At 49.9% G+C, this 22,278-nt stretch overlaps 8 protein-coding genes across 8 annotated transcripts; 6 read left to right on the top strand and 2 right to left on the bottom strand.

Annotated features, from left to right (window-relative positions):
* Positions 1–1,419: 1,419 nt before the first annotated feature.
* On the top strand, positions 1,420–6,295 carry P175DRAFT_0442941 (uncharacterized protein; the record flags this gene model as incomplete). The annotated part of the gene is made up of 7 exons (XM_040894150.1): positions 1,420–2,723; positions 3,178–4,276; positions 4,336–4,446; positions 4,503–4,520; positions 4,583–4,698; positions 4,747–5,399; positions 5,454–6,295. The coding sequence occupies 7 exons, from the start codon at positions 1,420–1,422 to the stop codon at positions 6,293–6,295; spliced, it is 4,143 nt and encodes a 1,380-aa protein (XP_040750126.1).
* A 611-nt stretch (positions 6,296–6,906) lies between these two features.
* P175DRAFT_0484190 (histone H3 family protein) lies at positions 6,907–8,113 on the bottom strand. Its single transcript, XM_040895560.1, has 2 exons — positions 7,611–8,113; positions 6,907–7,536 (listed from the first exon to the last, which is right to left on the bottom strand). Exons 1-2 carry the CDS (start codon positions 7,732–7,734, stop codon positions 7,190–7,192), a joined length of 471 nt encoding a protein of 156 aa, XP_040750125.1. The 5' UTR covers positions 7,735–8,113; the 3' UTR covers positions 6,907–7,189.
* A 370-nt stretch (positions 8,114–8,483) lies between these two features.
* Positions 8,484–9,319, top strand: derA (putative ER-associated proteolytic system protein Der1; the record flags this gene model as incomplete). The annotated part of the gene is made up of 2 exons (XM_040900141.1): positions 8,484–8,672; positions 8,759–9,319. 2 exons carry the CDS (start codon positions 8,484–8,486, stop codon positions 9,317–9,319), a joined length of 750 nt encoding a protein of 249 aa, XP_040750124.1.
* Positions 9,320–12,097: 2,778 nt separating this feature from the next.
* On the top strand, positions 12,098–13,297 carry P175DRAFT_0442226 (glycosyltransferase family 32 protein; the record flags this gene model as incomplete). The annotated part of the gene is made up of 3 exons (XM_040894114.1): positions 12,098–12,376; positions 12,435–12,590; positions 12,653–13,297. 3 exons carry the CDS (start codon positions 12,098–12,100, stop codon positions 13,295–13,297), a joined length of 1,080 nt encoding a protein of 359 aa, XP_040750123.1.
* A 1,133-nt stretch (positions 13,298–14,430) lies between these two features.
* Positions 14,431–15,311, top strand: P175DRAFT_0484180 (uncharacterized protein; the record flags this gene model as incomplete). The annotated part of the gene is made up of 2 exons (XM_040895559.1): positions 14,431–14,897; positions 15,004–15,311. The coding sequence occupies exons 1-2, from the start codon at positions 14,546–14,548 to the stop codon at positions 15,309–15,311; spliced, it is 660 nt and encodes a 219-aa protein (XP_040750122.1). The 5' UTR covers positions 14,431–14,545.
* Positions 15,312–15,352: 41 nt separating this feature from the next.
* On the bottom strand, positions 15,353–16,233 carry his3 (imidazoleglycerol-phosphate dehydratase HIS3). The gene is made up of 2 exons (XM_040895558.1): positions 15,862–16,233; positions 15,353–15,806 (listed from the first exon to the last, which is right to left on the bottom strand). The coding sequence occupies exons 1-2, from the start codon at positions 16,178–16,180 to the stop codon at positions 15,391–15,393; spliced, it is 735 nt and encodes a 244-aa protein (XP_040750121.1). The 5' UTR covers positions 16,181–16,233; the 3' UTR covers positions 15,353–15,390.
* A 108-nt stretch (positions 16,234–16,341) lies between these two features.
* On the top strand, positions 16,342–17,108 carry P175DRAFT_0503534 (uncharacterized protein). The gene is made up of 2 exons (XM_040897655.1): positions 16,342–16,510; positions 16,595–17,108. Exons 1-2 carry the CDS (start codon positions 16,418–16,420, stop codon positions 16,988–16,990), a joined length of 489 nt encoding a protein of 162 aa, XP_040750120.1. The 5' UTR covers positions 16,342–16,417; the 3' UTR covers positions 16,991–17,108.
* A 1,178-nt stretch (positions 17,109–18,286) lies between these two features.
* On the top strand, positions 18,287–22,225 carry P175DRAFT_0442961 (uncharacterized protein; the record flags this gene model as incomplete). Its single annotated transcript, XM_040894151.1, has 2 exons — positions 18,287–19,476; positions 19,543–22,225. The coding sequence occupies 2 exons, from the start codon at positions 18,287–18,289 to the stop codon at positions 22,223–22,225; spliced, it is 3,873 nt and encodes a 1,290-aa protein (XP_040750119.1).
* Positions 22,226–22,278: the final 53 nt, after the last annotated feature.

Raw genomic sequence — 22,278 nt, 5'->3', positions numbered from 1 at the left:
TATCGAAGCCTGGAGATTGGGGGGGGGGGGATAATGTGCAAGAGGTTGACTTATTATCTACAATGTACTCCTAGATCTTCAGAGAATTATTCTCAGCCTGCCAGGTGCTCGGGAGTTGATACCAAAAGTAGTGGAGCCTCCGAAGAGCATATAATAATGCCCCAGGCATAATTTTAATGCAATCTTTCCGTGGATTTACTTTGAACACGACCAACCCTTTGGATACAAGCAATATGGCACTAAAGAATACCCATACTTGAAGCTACTTGCGTGATAAGCCTCACAAGTATCAGGAATCAGGATCAAGTTTAGGGACTTTACTTTCCTCTATGATTCTACATAGGATGCTGAATGGGCCTGTATAGTCATGTGACCTCATCTCAGATGTGCCACCATTTCCCCTTGTCATTCGCCGCACATCAGATCAAAGTCGTCACTAGTGTACTTTGTCAGGTACAAACTTCCGGAAATAAACCAAGTAAATTTCCCTTGAGTATATACTATAGTCTCTTGATATCAAAATGTTGTATAGTCAGGTACCTCGCTTCCCAGTTAAGGTATGACATGACATAAGCGGCACGGGACGTAACTAACCATTTATGTACAGTCGCAGCTTATCCTTATCGCTTATCCTTATCGCTTATCGCACGGGTTGATCAAGGGGCGGATGACTCAATAATTGGTCACTTGATGCATGGAATACGAGAAAAAAGGCTGCTGGAGACATTGTCATTTGATCGCTCCTTGCCGTTCTTCTTGTGTATGGCAGTATGCAACTACTCCGTACTCAGATCGCAAACAGCCTTGGTGCTAGCTTCAGAATGTCCTGCTAGGATGACCATTCCTTCCGTGCGAACAGGTGGGCTCTTTAATACCCCGCCAGATGATGCTGCTTGATGCGGGAACAACTGGAGGCCGCATGCGGACGTCAAGGGGCAGGTCTAACCCCGACAAGCAGCGCCATAGAAACCCTCGACGATCCTCGCTGGTAGCAGAGATCTGAAACTAGAAGCATCTGAGGTGTTTTCTTTTTTTTTTCTTTTTTGGAAGATGGTTTTGAATGCAGCCGATGTCGATCGAGATTTTGGGGGGCGAGAGGCTTCGTCAGGTTTATATCATCCGCCCAATGGGTTAGTGGTGGGCACGGATCAGGCTAAACAAAGAAAGCGGTATTCCCACTGCATGAAGAGGTCCTGATAACATTGTCCCTATCAATGTTGTGATGCTGTCCCGTGCTCCGTTTGCGTGCAAGATTATAACTATATGCGTAGAGCACTTCAAGGTCAAAAGGCCCGCCTTCCTTCCTTCGACTCGTTTTCTGATCTTGAGCTTTTGTCACGCGATGCTATTCACCATACCTTCTATATACAACATGATGCCCCAGAGTGAGCAAAAAGATAGCTCTTTTCGATTCCACTCATGAGGTTATATCAGACCCCAACACGCAACGATCACTCAGCAACACCTGCAAGTCAGCGACGGCGCTTAGGAAAGCGGTTGGTGGCGGCTATAGTTCAGACTGAGAGACCAGACTCTCCGACCGACATGGCAGATAGCCTCCATCGCGCTGGAGTAAAACTAAAGGCCATGATGAGAATGACCCGTTGGTCGCGCGGTCAAACCGAAAAACGATCTGGAGAGCAGGACTCTCCAAAGCGAAGCTACCTCCTTGAACTCCCCACAGAGTTACTGCTCGAGATCATCTCGCACCTATCAGTCTTACCAGAGGCATGTCTTGCCCTGACGTGCAAGAGATTATTTGCAATATCCAGTACTGTTCTGGATTCGAAATCCCTCCATTTCAGTCGCGACTTTGCTCCCCTGTTTCACCACTATCGCAACGGACATAGCTTCGTTACTCCACGGTGGCAGCTCATCAAAATCCTGGAAGATAGCAGGTGGTGGGCCTGCTCAAAATGCTTGAAGCTGCACCCACGAAGTTTCTTCCCATCACGAGAGCTGCGGCGAAAACCCGAAGATCGAACCTGTAACTTGGGCAACCTGGCTGGTGTGGTCGATCTATGTCCCTGCAAGAAGCTCACGTTCCGCGACAAGATTGACCTGGTTGAGCTTTTGAAGGTGCGACAAAAGTCCATAGCGCTCCTAGAATCCCAGTTTGGCTCTGGAGTCCAAGAGCGCTTCTGCTGGCATGATTGTACCGAAAGCTACGGGTCTACGCAGCTGAAGATAGAGATTTACCCCGAACTCGATGCAGAGGACCAGTTGATGATCAAGACGGAATATCACTTGACTACAGTTCCAGGACAGCTTGGCAAAGAGGAGCACATGACAGCTCGGTTCGGATGCGCTCACCGGTCTGTCGACTTGTGGCTCGCAGGTGTTTGCCAGACCACCATTTGCCGACTGTTTGACAATAGCTGTGCGTCATGTAAGCGAATAACGGTATGCAGATCCTGCAATTCTGCATTAAAGTGTTCTCGCAAGCAGCCCTGCCACGTGGATGAAGAGGCTCGCACCGCGACCTACTCCTTCTGGACCGAGAGATGCCTTGGGGGTGCATCTTTGATCCCAGATACTAAATGGGCAGTGCAGCGAATTCACCCTGCTGAGACCTTGGTTGATCTCGATAATTGTAGCGAGCTTTGCCCCTGGACTGTTCGTGAACATCCTCCTCTTCTTGACCCCCCAACCTTGGGGATGGACATCCTTAACCCCGCCATCAACGATCAATCGATGAACCAGATATATTCATCCATTAATATGTCTTGAACGGTATGGGTGGCAGGGTTGTTACGAATTCACGTATATGATGTCTAAAGGATTGGTTAGAAATGGCGTCCTCGGAAGATTCCGTTTCGGGACTGTTTCTGAGCTTTTGTCCGGTAAAGGCTGGCGCAATCATGAAGGAGTTACTATTACATATGCTGTTACTTTTATCGGTCATAGTAGTTTGTTTGATTTACATTACATGTACACTGTCTTCCTTGTTTTTGATGAACTAGGTATTTGCATATAGATTGGAGAGATCGCCCTAAGGAGTATATTCGGCGTTACTCCGCCACATACTATGATCTTGTTTTCTTGGAGGCACCAGAGCCCCGCAGACTTATAGCAGATAAATAACATAGTCGCTTGCGCTCTATCAACTTCCTGCCACAAGTTATAAGAGTAACTTCAGTAAAAAGACTTACCTGATTGTATCCCAGAGAGAGAGAGTGGCCGTCATGCTTCACCCACACTATTCCATATTTGTCGACCGCTCTCGGGTTTCTCCGACCCGAAGCCAAAAAGGAAAAGGCCTCACGATCTGCTGGAAGGGAAACAACCTTCCAGAATATTGGCTTCAACTCGAGATACTACGGGAAATTTAGCAAATTGCAGTAGTTTTGATGTACAGCATCCGCGTCCTGGGGCGATGAGCTACCCACCATCCCATAACGGTCAATATCCCCCGCAGTATATGCAACAACCCCCCGATCTCCATCCACCCCAGCAGACTATTCAACCGCAGCAGCTACTGTATAATAATGTCAACGCGAATACCTCGCCATATCAGTATGGCAAATCGCCTGTTTACCCCCAGGTTATGATCCCGTCCTACCCGGCTTATAATCAGCCGTACGCTCCTCAACAACATCAACTCCCTCCGCCGGCGCCACCACCACCACCGGCGCCGCCGCAACACCACCAACAACCACCACCACCACAATATGTCAATCCGTCCGATCTGTTCCAACAGCCTCCCCTTCCTTCTCCCTCGCCCTCGTCATTCAGCAGCCATGGTATGTCTCAGTATGGCTTGCAAAACGCGGTCTCTGTTGCAGGCAACAACCGTTCCCCAGCCCTCACCACCTCCTCCATCCCAGCCCAACCGACAACGACATATTACCCGGCGCTTACTCCCAGCCAAAGGAGTCAATCATATGGTAACACTCCTCAACCTGCGCCGACCCCATTGCCTCAACCAAAACCAAAAGCTGTTCCAGCAACTCCTCCGATTGCCGCTATTCCGCCCGCGACACCTCCAAAACCCGTCCAGGTGTTGATTCCAGCCCCTGCACCGGACATACAGCACAAGGTTCCGCGCCAACCTCCTAAGAAGCCAGCACAAAAGCAACACAGCCAGCAACATGCACAAAAGCCCGCCAAGCCTCCGATAGATTATCAGGTTTTGCTGCTGGCAATGGCGGATGAATACCTCAATGCGGCTCATAGCCATGGAACAACAGTTGCTTTGTTGAGGAGGGAAATGGAGATGGAAGAATACTACAGGCTTGTTGCAACTGGCCTTGGGTGTTTGGAAGCTGTTCTTAAGGTATGCGGTGACCGTCGCGTTTGGAATCGATGTCGTGGATGATCCTAATCGGAGTTCAGAATTGGAGGCTACAGCCTCGAGTAGAGGCGTTGGTCCGCTTGAGATACGCCCGTATTCTCTTTGAAGAAACAGAGAATGATTTGGAGGCGGAGACCGCGTTGAGTAAAGGCGTATGTATCCCCTTTATCCAATGTCCGTAGTTTAGATACTGACAAATATGCTCTAGATCGACTTATGTGAGCGAGTGAGTTGTTTCTCCCATCTCCCATCTATCTTGATCTGCGCGGCCATACTAATTGTCATTAGAACCGTATGCTTGACCTGAAGTATAGTATGCAACATCTACTTGCCCGGATGTTATACAAGACAAATCCGAAGGCCTCACTAAAAGCTGTCGATGGAATGATCCAGGATGTCGAAGCGTAAGTTAATTCAAATGTGACCCTTCGATTGTATTCTAAATGTTGCAGTTACCGTCACTGTGCCTGGGAGTATGCGTTTCGATTTCTTCGTGTGTCGCTTTCGCTCTCATCTTTTGCCCACCAAGAGTCTGTTCCAGCTCTTCAACATCTTCATAAAATTGCCAACATGGCTAATCGTAACGGGGACAAGGCCGTTTCTGCCATGTCTGCCATAACGGAGGCTCTCGCACATCTTCAGCAAGGGTCTAGTCTTGACTCTATTGAACAAGCTCAGCGTGCAGTGGCGTTGGCACGAAGCCACCAACTCAACGACGAGTTGCGTCATATTCCGCAGCTGACAACACTAGTTCAGATCGTCGACATCTGCTGCAGTCTTCTCGAGTATGATGTCAATCAATCTTCTCAAAAGCTCAAGGTTATGCAGGATCTGATGGATGAGCGACTGAATGATTCCAATTGGCGTGCCGATGGGTCATTCTCCATCCCTTTGAGCGGCAAGTCGGCAGGGCCATCTTCTATTGATACCGGAGATATCCTCCAAGTCCAGAATGGCACCTTACTTCTGAGCTTTAACTGGTTACCCCAACATGACCTTTACGCCCTTTGCTATTTCCTTAGTTCGATCACACTGAGTTGCAAAAATTCATATGATGGACGCAAGGCGGAAAAGTTCCTTCAGGAAGGGATACATATGGTAAAGGGTGAGTCATTTAATTCGCACGCTAGAGTTCACAGGTCGTTAATACCATCAACAGGAAACTTTAAGGCACCTCAGGAAATCACGGAATCATTGGTCAATGCAAATAGACGTGTGGAATGGCGCAGGACGCTATACTGTAATCTACTTATCCAACAAGTGTTCCTTGCATGCGGCCGTACAGACTGGGACCTCGCCAGCAGGACACTGAAAGAACTTGAGCAGGAAACTCAGGCTCAGGGTGATTTTCTTCCCGACGCAATTCACTGCCTGATGGAGTACGCTACGGGTACGATTGCGCAGGCGACTGGCGATGTCAAGGGAGCCCTGGCTGCCTTCCAATCTCCTCTCCTCTCACTATCTCAGCCCTTCAGTAAGACTGCACGCAACGACCCTCGTCGCGATATTGCCATTCTGGCCGCCATCAACACCGTGCTCATCCTCCGCGATCCCAACCATCCGCTACAGTACCACCTCCCCAGTGTCTTGTCTACCATCGAATCCTTCTGCAAAGCAAGCCCGAACAAGTATATCCAAGCGGCTTACTACCTTCTCTGCGCAACCGTGCAAACAGACTCAACCCTGCAGACAAAACAGCACCTACAGCAAGCGCTCCAGTCCGCCACTGCGATTGGAAACAGCCAGATAACTTGCATGACGTTAACATTTATGAGCTGGAAGTACTTCCGCGGTGTGGTCGGGGAACAAGCGGAAAAGAGCGCCCGAGCCGGTCGTGCAATGGCCAAGAAAGCCAACGACCGGCTGTGGGTTAGCGTTACAGACGAAATGCTTGCAGAGACCTTGGAACGGCAGGGTAAAAATGAAGAGGCCAAGGGTGTTCGCCAAGAGGGTCATCGAGTGATGATGGGACTGCCACCAGCACTACGACGGCCCGTCTAGGTACCTAACATCATCACCTTTGTAGTTCACTTTTTTCTTTCTTTCTTTTTCTTTTTCTTTTTTTCTCTTTTCCTTATAATCTTTAGTAGTTTCGTGATACCATTGTCAAAATCGTGGATTTTTTGTTGTGGTACATGGGAGGGAGGTATCTGGCGTATTTTGAGCATCATAAATCGGACTGGGTTTAGTTTAGGGTTGTGATGGATGGATACTATGTAGTTTTTCGAGGCCATTGCCGTTTCTATGGATGCTTATATATCCGAGGATCCATAGTTAGTGTATGTGTGTGTGTGTGTGTGTGTGTGTGTGTGTGTCTATGTCAAGTCAATTAGAACCGGGCACATATCAGGCTTGCATTTTCAGTGATTCCTTTATTTCGGGGAACATCCCTCACACCTATCATTCTAAAACAAAATACTCGTCGATGGGGAAGAGAACAGGTCATACAGAGTTCAAGTATACTCTTGATTCGTTAGGTATCCCAACTCGTATTCATGTCACCCATAGGGACATCTCTCATCTTGTATATGTAAAATACAAAGTATAATTAAATGGCAATCAACTCAGGAACAGAAAGCGGGGGGAACAACGATAAGGCAGAATTGGGAACGAAAAAAAAAAAAAAAAAAAAAAAAGGAGATAGATAGAAAAAACCAATTCCATGCTCAACGAAGACTCCTTAGCCCACCGTACGCCTATGCCATATGCACCAACGAAATCAAGCAACTCGGATTAGCAGCCCTTGAGGAAATAGGGTTACCCCGTGGGTAGAGTTTTCTCGTCTTTGTATATGAATATGAAGAATTAGGAGTGCTGTCACCGAAAGCGAGAGAGAGAGAGAGAGAGAGAGAGAGGGAGGAAGAGAAGGAAAGAGGGGGGGGGGACAAAAGGGATTTATCCCAATCCACCCCAAGCACCACGGATCCTCCTTGCAAGTTGAATGTCCTTCTGCATAATCGTTACCCGTTTCGCGTGGATGGCGCATAGATTTGTATCTTCGAACAAATGGACGAGGAAGGCTTCTGCGGCCTCCTGGAGTGCGAGAATTGCATGCGACTGCCATCGCAGTTCTGCACCGACCTCTGTGGGAAGGAGGTCCAATGCGACCTCACGGACGAGCCGTGCGAAGGGAAGTTTCCGGAGGAGAAGGTCATAGGAGCGCTGGTACTTCCGGATTTCCTTTAACGCGACGGTGCCGGGTTTGTATCGGCGAGTTCGGCCGTGGGGGGTTGGATCGCCAGCTATTGGAAGAGGGGGGGGGGGAGGGTATTAGTTGGGAAGATTCATTGATTGTGGCTGGATGGTGGGAGCTTACGCTGAACATTGGATGTCCTTGGTGGTCGCTTGCCGCCCTTTGCTGCTGTTCGCGGTTTTCGGGTTGCCTTGGAGGGGCCTGCAGCGGAGATGATTTTTGTACCTTTGCCGGTTTTGGGGGGCATGTTGGTGGAGTTTTAGGGGGTTGTCCCTGGGAGGGTGATGTGGGAGGATGAGGAGACTTGTTTGGCGACGTTTCGTCTTAATGCACAAGGAATTGCACCGGATACTGAGGGGTAAACTTGATGGCGCTTCTTTCCATGTGCGGCGCAAAGCAATTGAGTGGTGTGGCCCGGTACCCTTTCCTCAGGCGATCCTTCGCGTGGAAAATTGGTATGGAGTGGAGTATATACTGTACAAGCTGCGAAGCTTTGTCTGCAGCTGCAAGCGTTAGAACCCCCTTGGAAATCCGCAGGAGGGAAGGAAGCTCCTGACACAGTACGGAGTACGGAGTAGACAAACGATATTCGAAGCGCACTTTGAAAGAAAATCGAGGGGGCTGGGGAGAACTGGACTCGAGCTTTCGAAATCCCAGCCTTCGAGTTTTGACGCGTAGCGCGTCTCTCTGTCGTTTCCCCGCCCAAGGCGCGCGGCTGGGTGGCACGTGACCGCACGGGTTGAGGCCGACATCTTCGACTGCCTCAGGCTGAAAGGCCACTTGGAGCCGCGGCGCTGGCTAACTGGGTGTTAGGTGTCATTTGTCATTTTTATCATTCTTTCTTGCCTTGGTTGTCCCTCGTATCCTCTTTGAGGGCACACGCACCATAAATACACACACACCCCCTCTCGTCTCTCCCTGCTGTCCCTCATTCCTTTTCTCTGTTGATCGCTGTCAAGCTATATAGCGGCCTGCACGGCTCTTATCTCCGACGGCATGGCCGCCATCTGGGGCAATGGTGGGCAGGGAGGACAGTTTCCCCTGGAACAGTGGTTCTATGAAATGCCCCCTGTGACTCGATGGTGGACAGCAGCTACGGTGGCGACCTCAGTTCTGGTTCAATGTCACATTTTAACACCGTTTCAGCTATTCTACAGCTTCCGCGCAGTCTATGTAAAGTCGCAGGTGCGTCATCGAAGGCAGATCCAACCCGAACCAGCAAAAAGCTGTTCATATGAGATAAGAGTTGTGGAAGCTAAATGAACTCGCAGTATTGGCGTCTAGTCACAACTTTCCTTTACTTCGGACCGCTTAATCTGGATCTGCTTTTCCATGTTTTCTTCCTCCAGCGATACTCGAGGCTCCTCGAAGAATCATCCGGTCGATCCCCGGCAAACTTCTCCTGGCTATTGTTCTACGCGATGGTGTCCCTGCTCGCTATGTCTCCGTTCCTCTCACTCCCGTTTCTGGGTACCGCCCTGTCCTCGAGTCTGGTCTACATCTGGAGCCGACGCAACCCGGATACTCGACTGAGCTTCCTTGGCGTCCTGGTCTTCACAGCCCCATATCTTCCTTGGGTCCTGATGGCGTTCAGCCTAGTTGTCCATGGAATTGTGCCCAAGGATGAAATATGCGGTGTTGTAGTGGGTCACATTTGGTATTTCTTCAACGATGTCTACCCCTCGCTCCACGGCGGCCACCGGCCATTCGATCCCCCAGCGTGGTGGGTGCGGTTGTTTGATCCTCGGGCAAGATCTGGAGAAGGCCGAGGTACAGATACGGCTAATATCAACCGCGACTTCGCCGCGGCTGCCGCGCCGGAAGTTCGATGAACTGGTCCTGGAGGATGGCTTCAACCGCCATGGCCTTTCTCGGAGAAATAATCACGAAAGGGGGATCAATCATCTTTTGGATCTGGATCAATTGAGACGTCCGTCCCTTGTAGCGGGATCTTCTGTGGGCCGCACCTTGCAGCTTAGGCAATCCACGGTGGCACCGTGGACAGAAGAGATGCCGTTGTACATTTCGATAGCTCGTTCTATTTTCCCGGGCCTACCGCATTCCGTTTCGCAATCAGTTAGTCGATGCATTTCTGGGAGGTCCTTACATAGGAAAACGGTCGGATGCTTCACCTGCCCCGCGAGGATCTGGGGATCGCTTGTGGGGAAGCATTGGAGTAGGGGATTCTGGGGTTGTTTTTTCTAGCGTCGTTGACTGTAGACCGCAGTTTGCCTCATTAGCTTGTTGGGAAGAAATTGTACGGTGTATAATGACTCGAATCCTAAATTGGGTTGGTAATATCCTATGCAACGAAGATCCCATCTCGTGCTTATCTCTGTTTCCTCCACGCCACGACAGCGACAGACTTAAGGAGGTGCCTAGGAGAGTTTCCCTTCCCCATCTTCGAAGGCTACATACAGTACAGTATATTATGATACCACGGTCCGGACTACTTCGTCGTCGTCCTCCTATTTGGTAGGGGATAGATTCAAGGTTTGATTCCCTAGATAGTATATCCGAGGTCTAATCACCCCTGCTTGTCAGTTTTCCCAAGACAGTAAAGTAAGTACTGCGCGATCTAGGATAAAAATGGAGTCGTGAGTACATACATACACTGTATGTTCCTTGTTCGTGTCGGGAATCGTATGTCGTCACTGACTACGAGGAAGATGAACAAAACAAGGAATAACCCGATACCCGCCCTTCTATCTGTTCAAGTTCTGATATCATAGGCATTCATTCACTTTGGATTGATTCGGGGGTTGTGATGATGGAGAACAGACACGGTCTCACGTCACTCTGGTAACCTCTCTGGTGGACGAGGGCCTTACTACTTTCGGTAGTACGTGCGAAATAATTATTCTTTCTTAACTAGTTATTATCCGAGGTAAGAGTAAGCGAACGGATTCTTGTTTAGTAGGAGGATATGGCTGTGCTGCATTGCATTACGCATGCCTCTTCAGCTGCCAAGGTACTACTACTCAACGTCGGGCAGTGGACGGACTACCTGTACAGATTACAGAAGAAGAGGGTCCTATGTTTAGCGCACGATAGAGTGGGGGTAATGTGTTTCAGGCAGGATTCTTGGATTAGAATTCAGAAATGCATGGTATAATTCATGTACTTTATTGCAGGGGGCCCCAAGATACCAGGGAAAAGACCAGAATAACTGACTGGTCCAGCTGCACTTTCTTCGTGCCTTAGTTGGTTTTCTAAGTTTAGGACGGAATCATAGGAAGATAAATCTCTTCTGGGCGTCGGGGAATCGGCCAATACACGGTCCGTTGTTCTTTATTCATCCTATCCAAGTTCGATGCATAAAGTTGAGCGATTAAAGTATAGGGAATTTGTGGATGGTTCTTGGTAACTATTGTGTCTGCCTGATAATAAATGGTAGAGCCCTCTGGTAAAGTGACCTCAACGGTGGCTACGAATACGATAGGATAGACCCTCTTCAAGAGTCCCTTAACAAGAACCACGGAAATAATTCGTGGCGGAGTACTCCATAGCTTTGGTTCCAACTTAATATTTATTTATTTGTTGTTCAAACTCAGAGAGAGAGGGGAGAGCCCCTTTAACTAACCATAGACCGTTTCTCGCTGTTAACAAAGGTATCGTGACTTGCCGACTACTCTCTTGTCTTTTCTCTTTCTCTTTCTCTTTCTCCCAAAAAAAGTCTACGTACGTCCGTACCACTACTTCTCCCATCCTGGATGCCAGGCGTCGTTCGTTCCTTGTGTTCTCTGGGGCTTGTACCTTACCTTCCTTTTTTATCTCTCTCTTTTTAATTTTATTATTCTTTCTTTAATATATATATATATATATATATATTGATTTTTTTTTTCATTCTTTTGGAACTATTTTACCCTCATTTTCCATTGCCTCTTATCATCCCAGACCCCTCCTTCCCCAACCAAGTAGAGCCACTCCTCCATCCTACAACCAAAATCTCTTTTTCCTTATCTGACCCTCTTTCCTGGATTTCATTTCTCTACTGTGCTACTACTAGTAGACATCTACTTATTGTTGCAGTGCTTGTGATCAACCTCCTTCCAATCCAAGTTCAGCACTAGCCAGGTTTAGGCTTCTTGACTAGTTAACTTACTTTCACTGCTTCAACCCTAACCCAGCTCGTGGAAGAGACCCCAGGAACAAGAAAACAAAAAGATTGACTGACACCTGCTCTGCTCTTTCCATTGTCCCAATCTCTCGAACCGTCGACTGCAACTCTCCTTTCCCCCACAAAGCTCGAAGCGCTCCTCTCACGACCCCGAGTATCGTCCGATTCGCGTCTGCATCCCCCGGCTTGTGCTTGTGGAACACGATCGTCGTCAAGCCCATCTCCTTTTTTTTTTTTTTTTTTTTTTTTTTCTTCTCTTTCCCCCCTCCCGCTGAATTGGTTGGGATCTTGTCGTCCGGAAATTGGGTTATTGGTTATTCTTTCACTCTCTCAACCACTTTGTTTCCTCCCCTGCCACGAAATTACGACGCAAGGCTGGCATCAATTGGCTTATCTCGCCGGCCCTCGGACACTGTGTTACCCTTCTCCTCGTCTGTCTCGTTATTTTTGAACAGGGGCCGCCCAACACCACCTCCAACCAGCTTTCACCATGCGGCGCGGGCTTCTGGTTTTCCTCGTCGTGAACCTCCTCATTATCACCTTCCTGATTCGCAGCGTGTCTACACTCCTGTCGTTGCTGTTGGAGGATGCCGCGGCTGATGCGATCCACCGTGCGGAGCTCCCCTCGCCAAACTCGTCTCTGATCGAACAACGTCCCCAGATCATTCCCAAGATCATCCACCAGACATACAAGAACGAGTCGATCCCGGAGGTGTGGCAAGAAGCCCAGCAGAGTTGTATTGACCTGCACCCGGACTACGAATATATCGTACGCGCCCCTGTTCCGGTTGAATGCGACGCATTAGCTAACCCTCGCCTTCCTGTAGCTTTGGACCGACGACAAGTCACGCGAGTTCATCGCCGCCGAATACCCTTGGTTTCTGGACACCTTTGACGGCTACAAATACCCCATCCAGCGCGCGGACTCCATCCGATACTTTGTCCTGGCTCATTACGGTGGAACATACATTGATCTTGATGATGTACGCGTCACTACTTTCACCCATAATGACACCCCATGATTTACTGACTTTGAGGATGCTAGGGTTGCAACCGTCGTTTGGATCCTCTTCTCGCATACCCCGCGTGGGTTCGTCGCACCGTCCCCACGGGAATTTCGAACGACGCCATGGGATCGGTTCCGCAACACCCATTTTTCCTCCGGGTAATTGAGTTGCTGCAGGCATATGATCGCAGCTGGCTTCTCCCCTATATCACCGTCATGTACACCACCGGCCCGCTATTCTTGTCGGTGGTTTGGAAGGAGTATATGGCAGAAAATCCCGGCGAAGCGGGCCGGGTTCGGATCCTCATGCAGGATGAATACAACCGACACTCGTGGAGTTTCTTCACTCACCATGTGGGCAACAGCTGGCACGGCAAAGATGCCAGGCTAATCTTCTGGATGGGCCAGCACTGGGTGTTCCTCACCCTCTGCGGATTCATCCTTGCTGCTGCCGTGGGGCTGTGCCTGTGGTGGGCCTATGGACGACTGATCCTGCTGGGCTCCAAGTACCGCTTTCGCTATGCCAAGCTCCCCAATCTCCCTTCGATCCCCGGTCTGTCTTCGCCAAATCGTCGTTCCCGCCGCATGATGCCCACCCTCCTCCGTCGCGTCAGTTTCAAGGAGGACGAGGAAGCGGGCCATGTCACCGAGACATCTTACGAATTCTTCGACCGACGGGACTAAATTCGGCTGCTGTATCAATTGTAATGTGCCTGCTTTTCCACGGCCTTTTGACACGAATTTTGCGTCCACCTTTTTGCTTACCTTTTTCTCTCATGAATTTATTCCCGTCGCTAGGGACTTGTCCCGGGAATTCGCTTCAGTGCATGTATGGAGTTTTGGGAATACCGATCGACCGCAGTGCTTTTCAAAGCACTTGTACATGTTTTGACATTGTCTTTCTGATCTGTACGCGGCGCGATCTGCTAGGCAGCGCAGCCGCATAGTATTTCTTTCCTCCCCCTTTTTTCTTCTCTCTCTCTCTCTCTCTCTCTCTCTTCTTTTTGGATGTTTCATTTAGACCTTTCCTCTCAGCCCCTTTGCTTCTTGTCTCTTTTTACACCTACTGTTTCCCTCACCACATAGACTCGCTTCCGATTAGGTAGAGAGGTCAGCGTTACAGATGCCTGGAGCTACCTGGAGTCGCGACAATTATAATAGTGCCACAATGACATAAATCAACTTCACTCGCCTCGGTAGTAGTTGGTAATCTGTAATTGCATGGCACCCTGCCTCGGTACGGTTATCTCGTATATATACATGCCGAGTACTGGTATATATCCTCTGGATATATGTAGGGTACACGTGTTGACGTACTTATCCCCAAGTGAGGAGTCTCGCGACGATGGTCAGATATGAAATATCAATATCATATAAGTACATATTACCTTGTCCTACGATGAAACAAATATACTCAATTACCAGGTACATAGCTAGCCCTACTAAGTACTATTTACTATTTACTAGTTTGGTATGGATGTACTCGAGGCTTGACAGGACTTCGGAACGATCCTGACCGGCCCCAGCAAAGATCTCGAATCCCCATCCTGTGCAGACCAGAATAGCTGGTTCGGTAGCTCTCCCTCGGCAAATTACGAATACCTTTGGTTGTCGGACCTCAGAACCAGAGAAACGATCGCTGATTTGCATCCACCGTGGGGAATGTGGAGTCAGGAGAATCCGTGATTGTTGTTGTTGTTGTTGTTGTTGTTGTGCGGTGGCCCCCTTGTACATAAGACTATTATTTAACTATGTATAGTTGTCTGATATGGATATAAATGAACTTTTTTCTTTCTTTCTTTACTATACATCCATCATACATACATACATACATATTCTATTCTATTCTATTCTATTCTATTCTATTCTATTCTATTCTATTCTATTCTATTCTATTCTACAGAGTATAGTATAGTATAGTATAGTATAACCATGAAACCATCCTATCTCCTGCTAAACACCCTCCTCCCCCTCGTCATCAGCGCCATCCCACTCCACTCTACCTCGCACCTCACCACAGAGATCGGTCCCGATTCCACCAGTACAAGCATCACACCCAGCCAAATCGAAGCCATCGCCCCAAAGGCCAAGGCCTGCGAGAACCCGCCCGCGCCAGACGAATGCGCCACGGCCGCGCAGGCCGCGCCCTACATCGCCAGATCCTTCGCCACGTACAACGTGACGGCCAGGGCGGAGCAGGCGGCCGTGCTGGGGCTGATGGCCTTTGAGAGCGTGGAGTTTCGGTATAACCGGAATCATTCCCCGGGGGTGCCGGGGCAGGGGAGTATGTTTGTTTTTTTTTTTTTCTCTATCGGTTATCTGGCTAGCTAAGAAAGAAAGAAGAGAAAGAAGAGAAATGCTAATTGTATGGCTATATGGCCTATGAACAGCGAGAAATATGCAATCCCCCGGGTTCAATGCGGAATATGCCGCTTCCATTCCGGGGCTCAAGGAGGCCCTGGACGGTGGTGCGCAGGGAGACGTCGTCAAAGTGTTGGATTTGCTGCGCGGGAATGCCGAGTATGATTTTGGGTCCGGGGCGTGGTTCTTGACGACGCAGTGTTCCGCTGAGGTTCGGGCTGCGTTGAGGACGGGGTCGGAGGAGGGATGGGCTGGGTTTCTTACGCGGTGTGTGGGGACGGATGCGAATGAGGAGAGGAAGGGGTATTGGGTTCGGGCGGTGCAGGTTTTGGGGTAGTTAATATTATTATATATATATATATATATATATTGTATATTGTATATTGTATATTGTCTATTGACAGGTTTAATTTTGATTATAATACTCCCTTGGTACTAACGACATCGCCCGCGCCAACTTCACCCGCCACTCTTCGCGCACAAGCGGCCCGGATCGCAACCGCCAGCGCCTTGAACGCGCTCTCTGCCCGGTGGTGGTCATTGTCGCCGTACGTGCAGCCCACGTGCAGTGTCACGCCCGCGGCCTGCGCAAAGCTCTCCAATCCATGCGTGATCATCTCCGTGCTGAGGTCGCCGATCTTCTCGCGGCGGAATCCAAGCTGGATCACCGCCCACGGACGGCTGGAGAGATCGATCACCGCCCACGACAGGGCCTCGTCGAGAGGCGCATCGCCGCGCCCGAACCGCGCAAGGGACTGCCGCGCTCCGAGGGCTTTGGTGAATGCGTGGCCAAGCGCGAGGAAGGTATCTTCTGTCGTGTGGTGGTCGTCGACTGTTGTATATTAGTTTTCGACTTGTAGGATAGGGGGGGGGGGGGAAGAACGCACTGTATAGATCTCCCTTGGCCCGAATGGCTAAACTCCATCCTCCGTGCTTTGCCAGCGCATGCAACATATGGTCGAGGAATCCGATTCCCGTGTTGATGGTGATCTGCTGGGTTGGGGTGAATTGCGTCGCATGAGGGGCGTTCTTGTCCGGTACGATGCCAGTCTTTGCGGCTTCAGCTTCCTCGGGGTCACTGGGGGCGGGGAAGTGCTGTGATGGCTCGTAGGGAGGGAGGACGCCGCCGTCGAGAGACAGCGAGATCTGGATCTTGGTCTCGTTGGTGACGCGCGAGATGGATGCGGTGCGTGGGGGGAGGGGCATTTTGTCTGTCGACTAGTTCTTCTGACTGGTCTCTGACTGGTCTCTGACTGTGTGTGTTGATTGATATGGAGAGAGAAAAAAACCTAGTTCAATAGATATCGGAAATCAGGATAAATAGTTGGTCCGGTAACTGCGTCATGGTCTTGTCGCCAACTACATATATTTTCTACAGTTATATCACATCACATCTGCGATATGATCTCCTGATTTTCTATATCGATTGTGATTTCTCCTACAATGCCTCCACCGTCTTCGCAAAGAGCAGACATCGAGCCTCCAGAGGAAATCACCACCGAGGCTGTTCGTGGCTTTCTAACGGGTGCTTTTCGCGTATGTTGGAATCATTTCCCCAGGCTACAGCTTCGATATGATTAAAACATGCTAATACATGCTATGCTGCCTAATGTCCTGTAGTTTGGCTCCGTCTCCATCTTGGCTCATATGATTATGATCCTCCCTCATCCCTTCAAATTCTCGTCGTCCACCGCCGCCGGGACGGGCCCGTCACATCCTCCGGTTCAGCCACATCTGCAAGAGCATCGTCGTCGGCCACCGCGGCCATCCCCCTTTTCCCAGGAGTTTATTCGATCGAGGCTCTTCTACCAGCCGCTCGAGGGGGTTTCCGAGTGGCTTTCCCCGACGGCTCGGATCTACAGGGGGTTGACGCTGCAGTTCAAGGTCTTTCTGCAGATCGCGGCCATGACACTGGGTGGATGTATCTATGCGGAGAGGAGGGTCAATGATTATATTAATATGATTCGAAAGGTTAAACGGGCAGAACGGTTGCAGGCACAGCGCGAAGCCCGGTAGAGAATCGGAGGTGTGGTATGTATGATTATTATGGATAGAGATCTTGTTTCATCCCGAGGTCGTTCTCTTAATTTTACCCTATATGGAAAGATATATCCTTCGATTCGGTGGTTCCCCCCCCCCCCCCCTTTTTTTTTTTTAAACAAAAAAAAAGGAAGCCAAAGTCCCCGAAGTGGCTTGACTTTTTCCAAACTCTTAAGAGCTGGACTGACTCAAGTCAACTTTTCCTTTCTACGGGATTACCGAAGAATCTCCAGAATCCATTTGCCCAATCTGTATAGTTCAGCCCTCTAGGGAGGATAATATGACCAGGTTGGCCCCGAATTGGGACAGGTTATTTCCGATCTCTCTGATGGCGTCGACGGTGCGCTCGGGAGAACTGTTCAATGGTTCATCTGATTGCGCTATGGTCGTTAACCCGGATGGTTCGTGGACCCTTAATTAAAGAGTTAGTTATATGCGAGTAGTAGAAGATACTATATAGTATTATTGAATCGTGGGTGAGAAACTCACTCTGTGTGGACGAATTCTATCTTGTATAAAACACTAACAATTGCTTTCTTCTGGGGTTACATCTCTTTGGCATCATTGTATTATCTATCACTGACTGTTTTCATCGTCCATTTCCTCATCCGGCTCTCTCTCTCCGTCTTCTTACGCTGGTATCTTCTTATTTTTTTTTTATCTTATTTTACTATCTAATTTGCAATTTGCCCCAGGGTTCATTTCATTTATTTGATTTGGTTCCTGTTCCAAGTGGGTGGTTGCCTGGGATTCTTCTAATTCACCCGTTTTTTCTTCTTCTTCTTTTTTTCCGTCTTGAGCTGTTTTCTTTTGATTACTTTGTTATTATTATACTCAAACAATCCTTCTTTCTTTCTCTCATCTCTTCTCTTCTTCAACCTCTGCTTAGATGCTACTGCTAGGTATGTTCCACCTGCCTCCCTTCTTCCTTTTCCTCCTCCCTATTTGCCTTCTCCCGACTTTTCTCCACCTTTCGTCGTCACTAGTCACTTTCTTGGTCTCATCCCCCTTAGCTTTTTGTCTTGCATCATCCAATGTCTATCCAATATCCGTTCCCTTTTTATTATTATTATTATTATTATTATTATGGTCTTATCGTTCGGTGATAGCTAACGTTGGCCCGTTTCTCTCGCTTTTCCCTTTCTTCTAGTGAGAGCAACACCGGCGTCGTCGATGTAATAGCTCCTGCTGGACAATTCTCTGCCCGCGGACTTCCTCCCTCGATCCCTCTTTTCTCTCTTTCTCTTCCTCGCCCTCTCTCTTCGCTCCGTCATGGCCGAGAGTTTGGGGAAAAGGGAGCGGAGAAAGAGTCTGAGTCTGTTTGGGCCGTCCTCGACCACCTCTTCCCAACCCGGTCCCTCGCCCATTGACCAATCGCCCACAAACGAGGTTAATGTTCTGAGAAAGAGACAACGCCGTAATTCCGGTTTCTTTGGGGGCAGGAACCCCAGTCCCGTACGTACTCCGGCCGCTTTGCCCCTTCGTCGTCCTGAGGCCGCGGATTTCGAGGCCGCTCCCGCTGTGACGTCGTTACCCGCTATCGCCGTCGACGGCCCTCGCGCGCGCCGCAAATCCCTCCAGAGGAAACGGACCTCCGTCTTCGACTCCCTGCGGTCGCTTCATTCTCTCGACGATGATGACCCGTCTCGAACGCACCCCGATGGAGAGGACGCCGGACATGGCATCGGGTCGATGATTTTACACCATGGCGAGATGCAGATCACCGGGGGCATGTGGAGGAAGAAAAGCCAGTACCTGGTGCTCACAGATACCCATCTTGTCCGATTGAAAAATCTCAACAAGGCCTTGGAGATGTTTCCCTCAATTCCTCCCTCCATGGCTCGCACGGCTGCAAATCGCCAGTCGATCGCATCAATCAGCTCCCTGCAGGATCCACAACTCGCGGCCATAGGAGATGCCTCAGCTGGGATCCCCCTGAACAGTATTGTCGCCGTGTACATGCTGGATGATGGAAAGCCCTCCTCAACCGTGGAGGTCGCCTATATGGACGAGCGTGGACAAAAGACTACCTTCATCCAAATGCAAACCCCGGATTTCGAGGATCTCAACCTATGGATGGTGGGGATTCGATCCGCTGCGGAGATGACTCGCGGCGCGGAGCCGATGCCCTTTGACCGCCGAGGCCTGGAGTGTGTAGTCAGGATGCTGGAGCATGAACGAGATTATGATCCGGACACCTTTCGTATGTTTCGCGTCATTCAAATGGCCTCCAGCAAGTCCCCGACGCGGGCGTCGTCGGACGAACTCACCAAACTGTCACCGACTGGATGTTATTTGGCCCTAGGAATACACAAGCTTCACTTGGTTCCGCTACACAAGGTCCCGAGTCGCAGCTCAGCAGTGTCGCTGAGTGACTTGGATACCTCGTCATCCTTGGGTCTGATGAACCTGTCATGTCTGTCCATGGAATGGGGCGATGACAGCCTCCATCTGACGTTTCGGTATGTATACTCCCGAGACGGCTGCTCCGGGTACTTACTTGCTCCATTTATTAACTGGGATCCCAGGGTTCCACTTCAAAGGCCCTGCTCAATCTTCCTCGCCTCCGTCCATTCGCTTGAAATCGCCTTCTGGATCCGACAACAAACGGAATTTCTGCGTCCGTTGTGGGCCAAGCAACCCTACGAATTTATCGTACCCCGCGATCTCAATAACGACGACAATTTCCCCCCGGTGTGCCTTGACGAGGACTATGGCTGTTTCGACCGGACGCTGGTAGCATACTGTGCGAGTTATGACATCGACACGTCCAACATTCGATACACAATCGATACCCAATGCGATGACGCACCTTGTTTCAAACTCCTCCGGCCCGCCTCCCTCCATCAAAAGAAATATACGGCCCTCGAATTGATCGCTCTCTTGCGCGCCCTGCGGTACAATGAATCGTTCCAGTCAATTTCGTTTAATGGTGTCAGTCTGGATGCCCTCCAAGGCTTGCGCGATTTGTACGGCAGTGATAAGGATGCTCTTGTGACTCGCGCAAACACCCCAGTTCATATACCCGGCCAGGAAAATCTATCGGTGCTGTCCCAAGAAGTCCGCGCTTTGACCTTGAAGAGTAAGTGGCTCCGGCGCCTCGACTTTTCGTACACTCTCAGCCGAACGCCCAAGTCGGATAGCGAGAGTCATGACCCGGGATGTGGCATTCCTGAAGCGATATTTCCCATCTGCCGGCGCGAACTCACCAGTGTCGACTGGGTTGTCTTGAATGGAATTAAACTGGGAGACTCAGATCTCGATTACCTCGTCGATGCGGCCTCTCAACGGGGAAGCCACCTGCGAGCCCTTGAAGTGGGTAATTGTGGACTATCTGTTCACGACCTTGATCTTCTTCTTTCGACAACTATCGCTCAAGTCTCGACGATGGAATCAATCAATATATCCGGCGCCCAAGGCCGTGTAAAACCAGATATGTTACAGCAGTATCTCGGCTACTTTGGTCAAATCAAAACGCTTGACCTATCTCGCATTTCCCGGACCTCGGGGTTGGAACCCCTCATCAGCGCTGAAACACTGTTTCATTGGCGTCTCGAAGAACTTTCCTTGAGCCGGACCACCCTGAACCGGGAAACCGTGGACGCCGTGGCCACATATTTAGCTAGCGACCGCTCTGAGCGGTTGAGGGTGCTGCGACTGGATCAATGTGGACTCAGTGGACAAGATGTTGCCATTTTCCTGCATTCCTTGGCTGCCATCGAAGAAGGGCGCGACCTTCACCTCCATGTTAATGACAATCGACTCGATCTTGGCTGTTCATACCTGAGTGATGCAATTGCCCACAATAAAGCCCCTTCTCACATGTCCATGAGAATGATTGATTTCAAAAAAGAGGAGCAATTCCAGGAGTTAGCGGAGGCCTTGCGCAAGAATCGCACAGTGAAGTACCTGGACATCTCGAAAGCATCGCTGCCATACGATGCCGGCCCAGAGACCTGCAAATCCTTGCAATTAATGTTTGAGGAGAACGAAACCCTGGAGGATCTGGACATCAGCGGAGACAGTGCCCATCTGGATGTGGCTCGCTTTGGAATCGGTCTGAACTTAGCCCTGACTGGTTTGAAAAAGAACCAGTCACTGAAAGTCCTGAGGATCGAGCACCAGAAACTGGGATTACAAGGTGCGAACACTTTGGCCTCGGTTCTGGAACAAAATACTAGCCTGTTGGAGGTTCATTGTGAAAACAATGATATCAACCTCCAGTCCTTCACGGTTTTAGTCAATGGGCTCCAAAAGAACAAATCTCTCGTGAGCTTGTCGAGTATGGATCATGACCGACTCCACTCTCTCGAGAAGGTCCGTCGGGAGATTGAGAATGTGAAGCGGGATCTGAATCTCTGTCAAACTTCGACTACAAGTTCTATCCGCCGATCACTCCATGCTGCGATCAATGTGAAGCATATGTCAGTAGGACATAAACTGACCAAGCACCCTCATGGACCTGGTTACGGTCGCTCTATGGCCAACTCCCTTTCCGCCGCCGAGGCCCCCACACTCTCTGTGGATCACGATGTCGAGGTTATCTTGCGGTCATTGATCCAAAAGTGGGATGCAGAGGTGTCCCGTCTGCATCGATACCTCTTTCGCAACTACCACCTCGCTAACGGGGTCGATGAGAGTCTCGCAGGACTTTCAGGTGATGATGCTGCTAGCGACGGGCGTCCTGCAACAGCAACGAGCCTTGGGACCATGCTGGGGAAACTCAGGTTAGACATGACGATGTCTAAAAGCGAGGATCATTCAATACCGTCACCTAGCACGCAGGTTGCTCCAAGAATCGACGAAGAAGGCCAAATTGGTCATCTGGATCCCCTTCAAGGTTCTGGCGCGGGGAGTAGTCAGGAGGCTGAACTCCAACACGCCTCCCAGATCCCGCTGTCCGAGTATGCCGCGTCAGGTTCAGGATCGTCCAGGCTTGCAATGCTAGTTCCCTCGATGCCTCCGCCGATCAGCAAGTCCAGCAGTGTCCGGAGCGCTCGTAGCTCCAGCACTGTATCCACCAGTACAGGTACTGGAAGCGCGAGGAGTGCATATGGGACGGCATCTTCCACACTACGAGGCTTCCTCAGTTCGTCAAAGGATCGCAAGAAGATGGAGATGATGAAGTCTGGAGCGGTGTGTGTATCAAGTGATAGACCGCCTACTTTGGACTGGTCACCGCCCCGCTTCGACCTAGGGGACTTGCGGTAGTTCCTCCTCCCTCTTACAAAGACATAGGATGTCTTGAAATGATTTACGAATCC

This window comes from Aspergillus ochraceoroseus, assembly GCF_002846915.1.
Source record: "Aspergillus ochraceoroseus IBT 24754 chromosome Unknown P175scaffold_7, whole genome shotgun sequence".
NCBI classification, from domain to species: Eukaryota; Fungi; Ascomycota; class Eurotiomycetes; order Eurotiales; family Aspergillaceae; genus Aspergillus; species Aspergillus ochraceoroseus.
The sequence above is the reverse complement of the archived record's forward strand: the minus strand, read 5'-3'. Positions and strand labels throughout refer to the sequence as shown.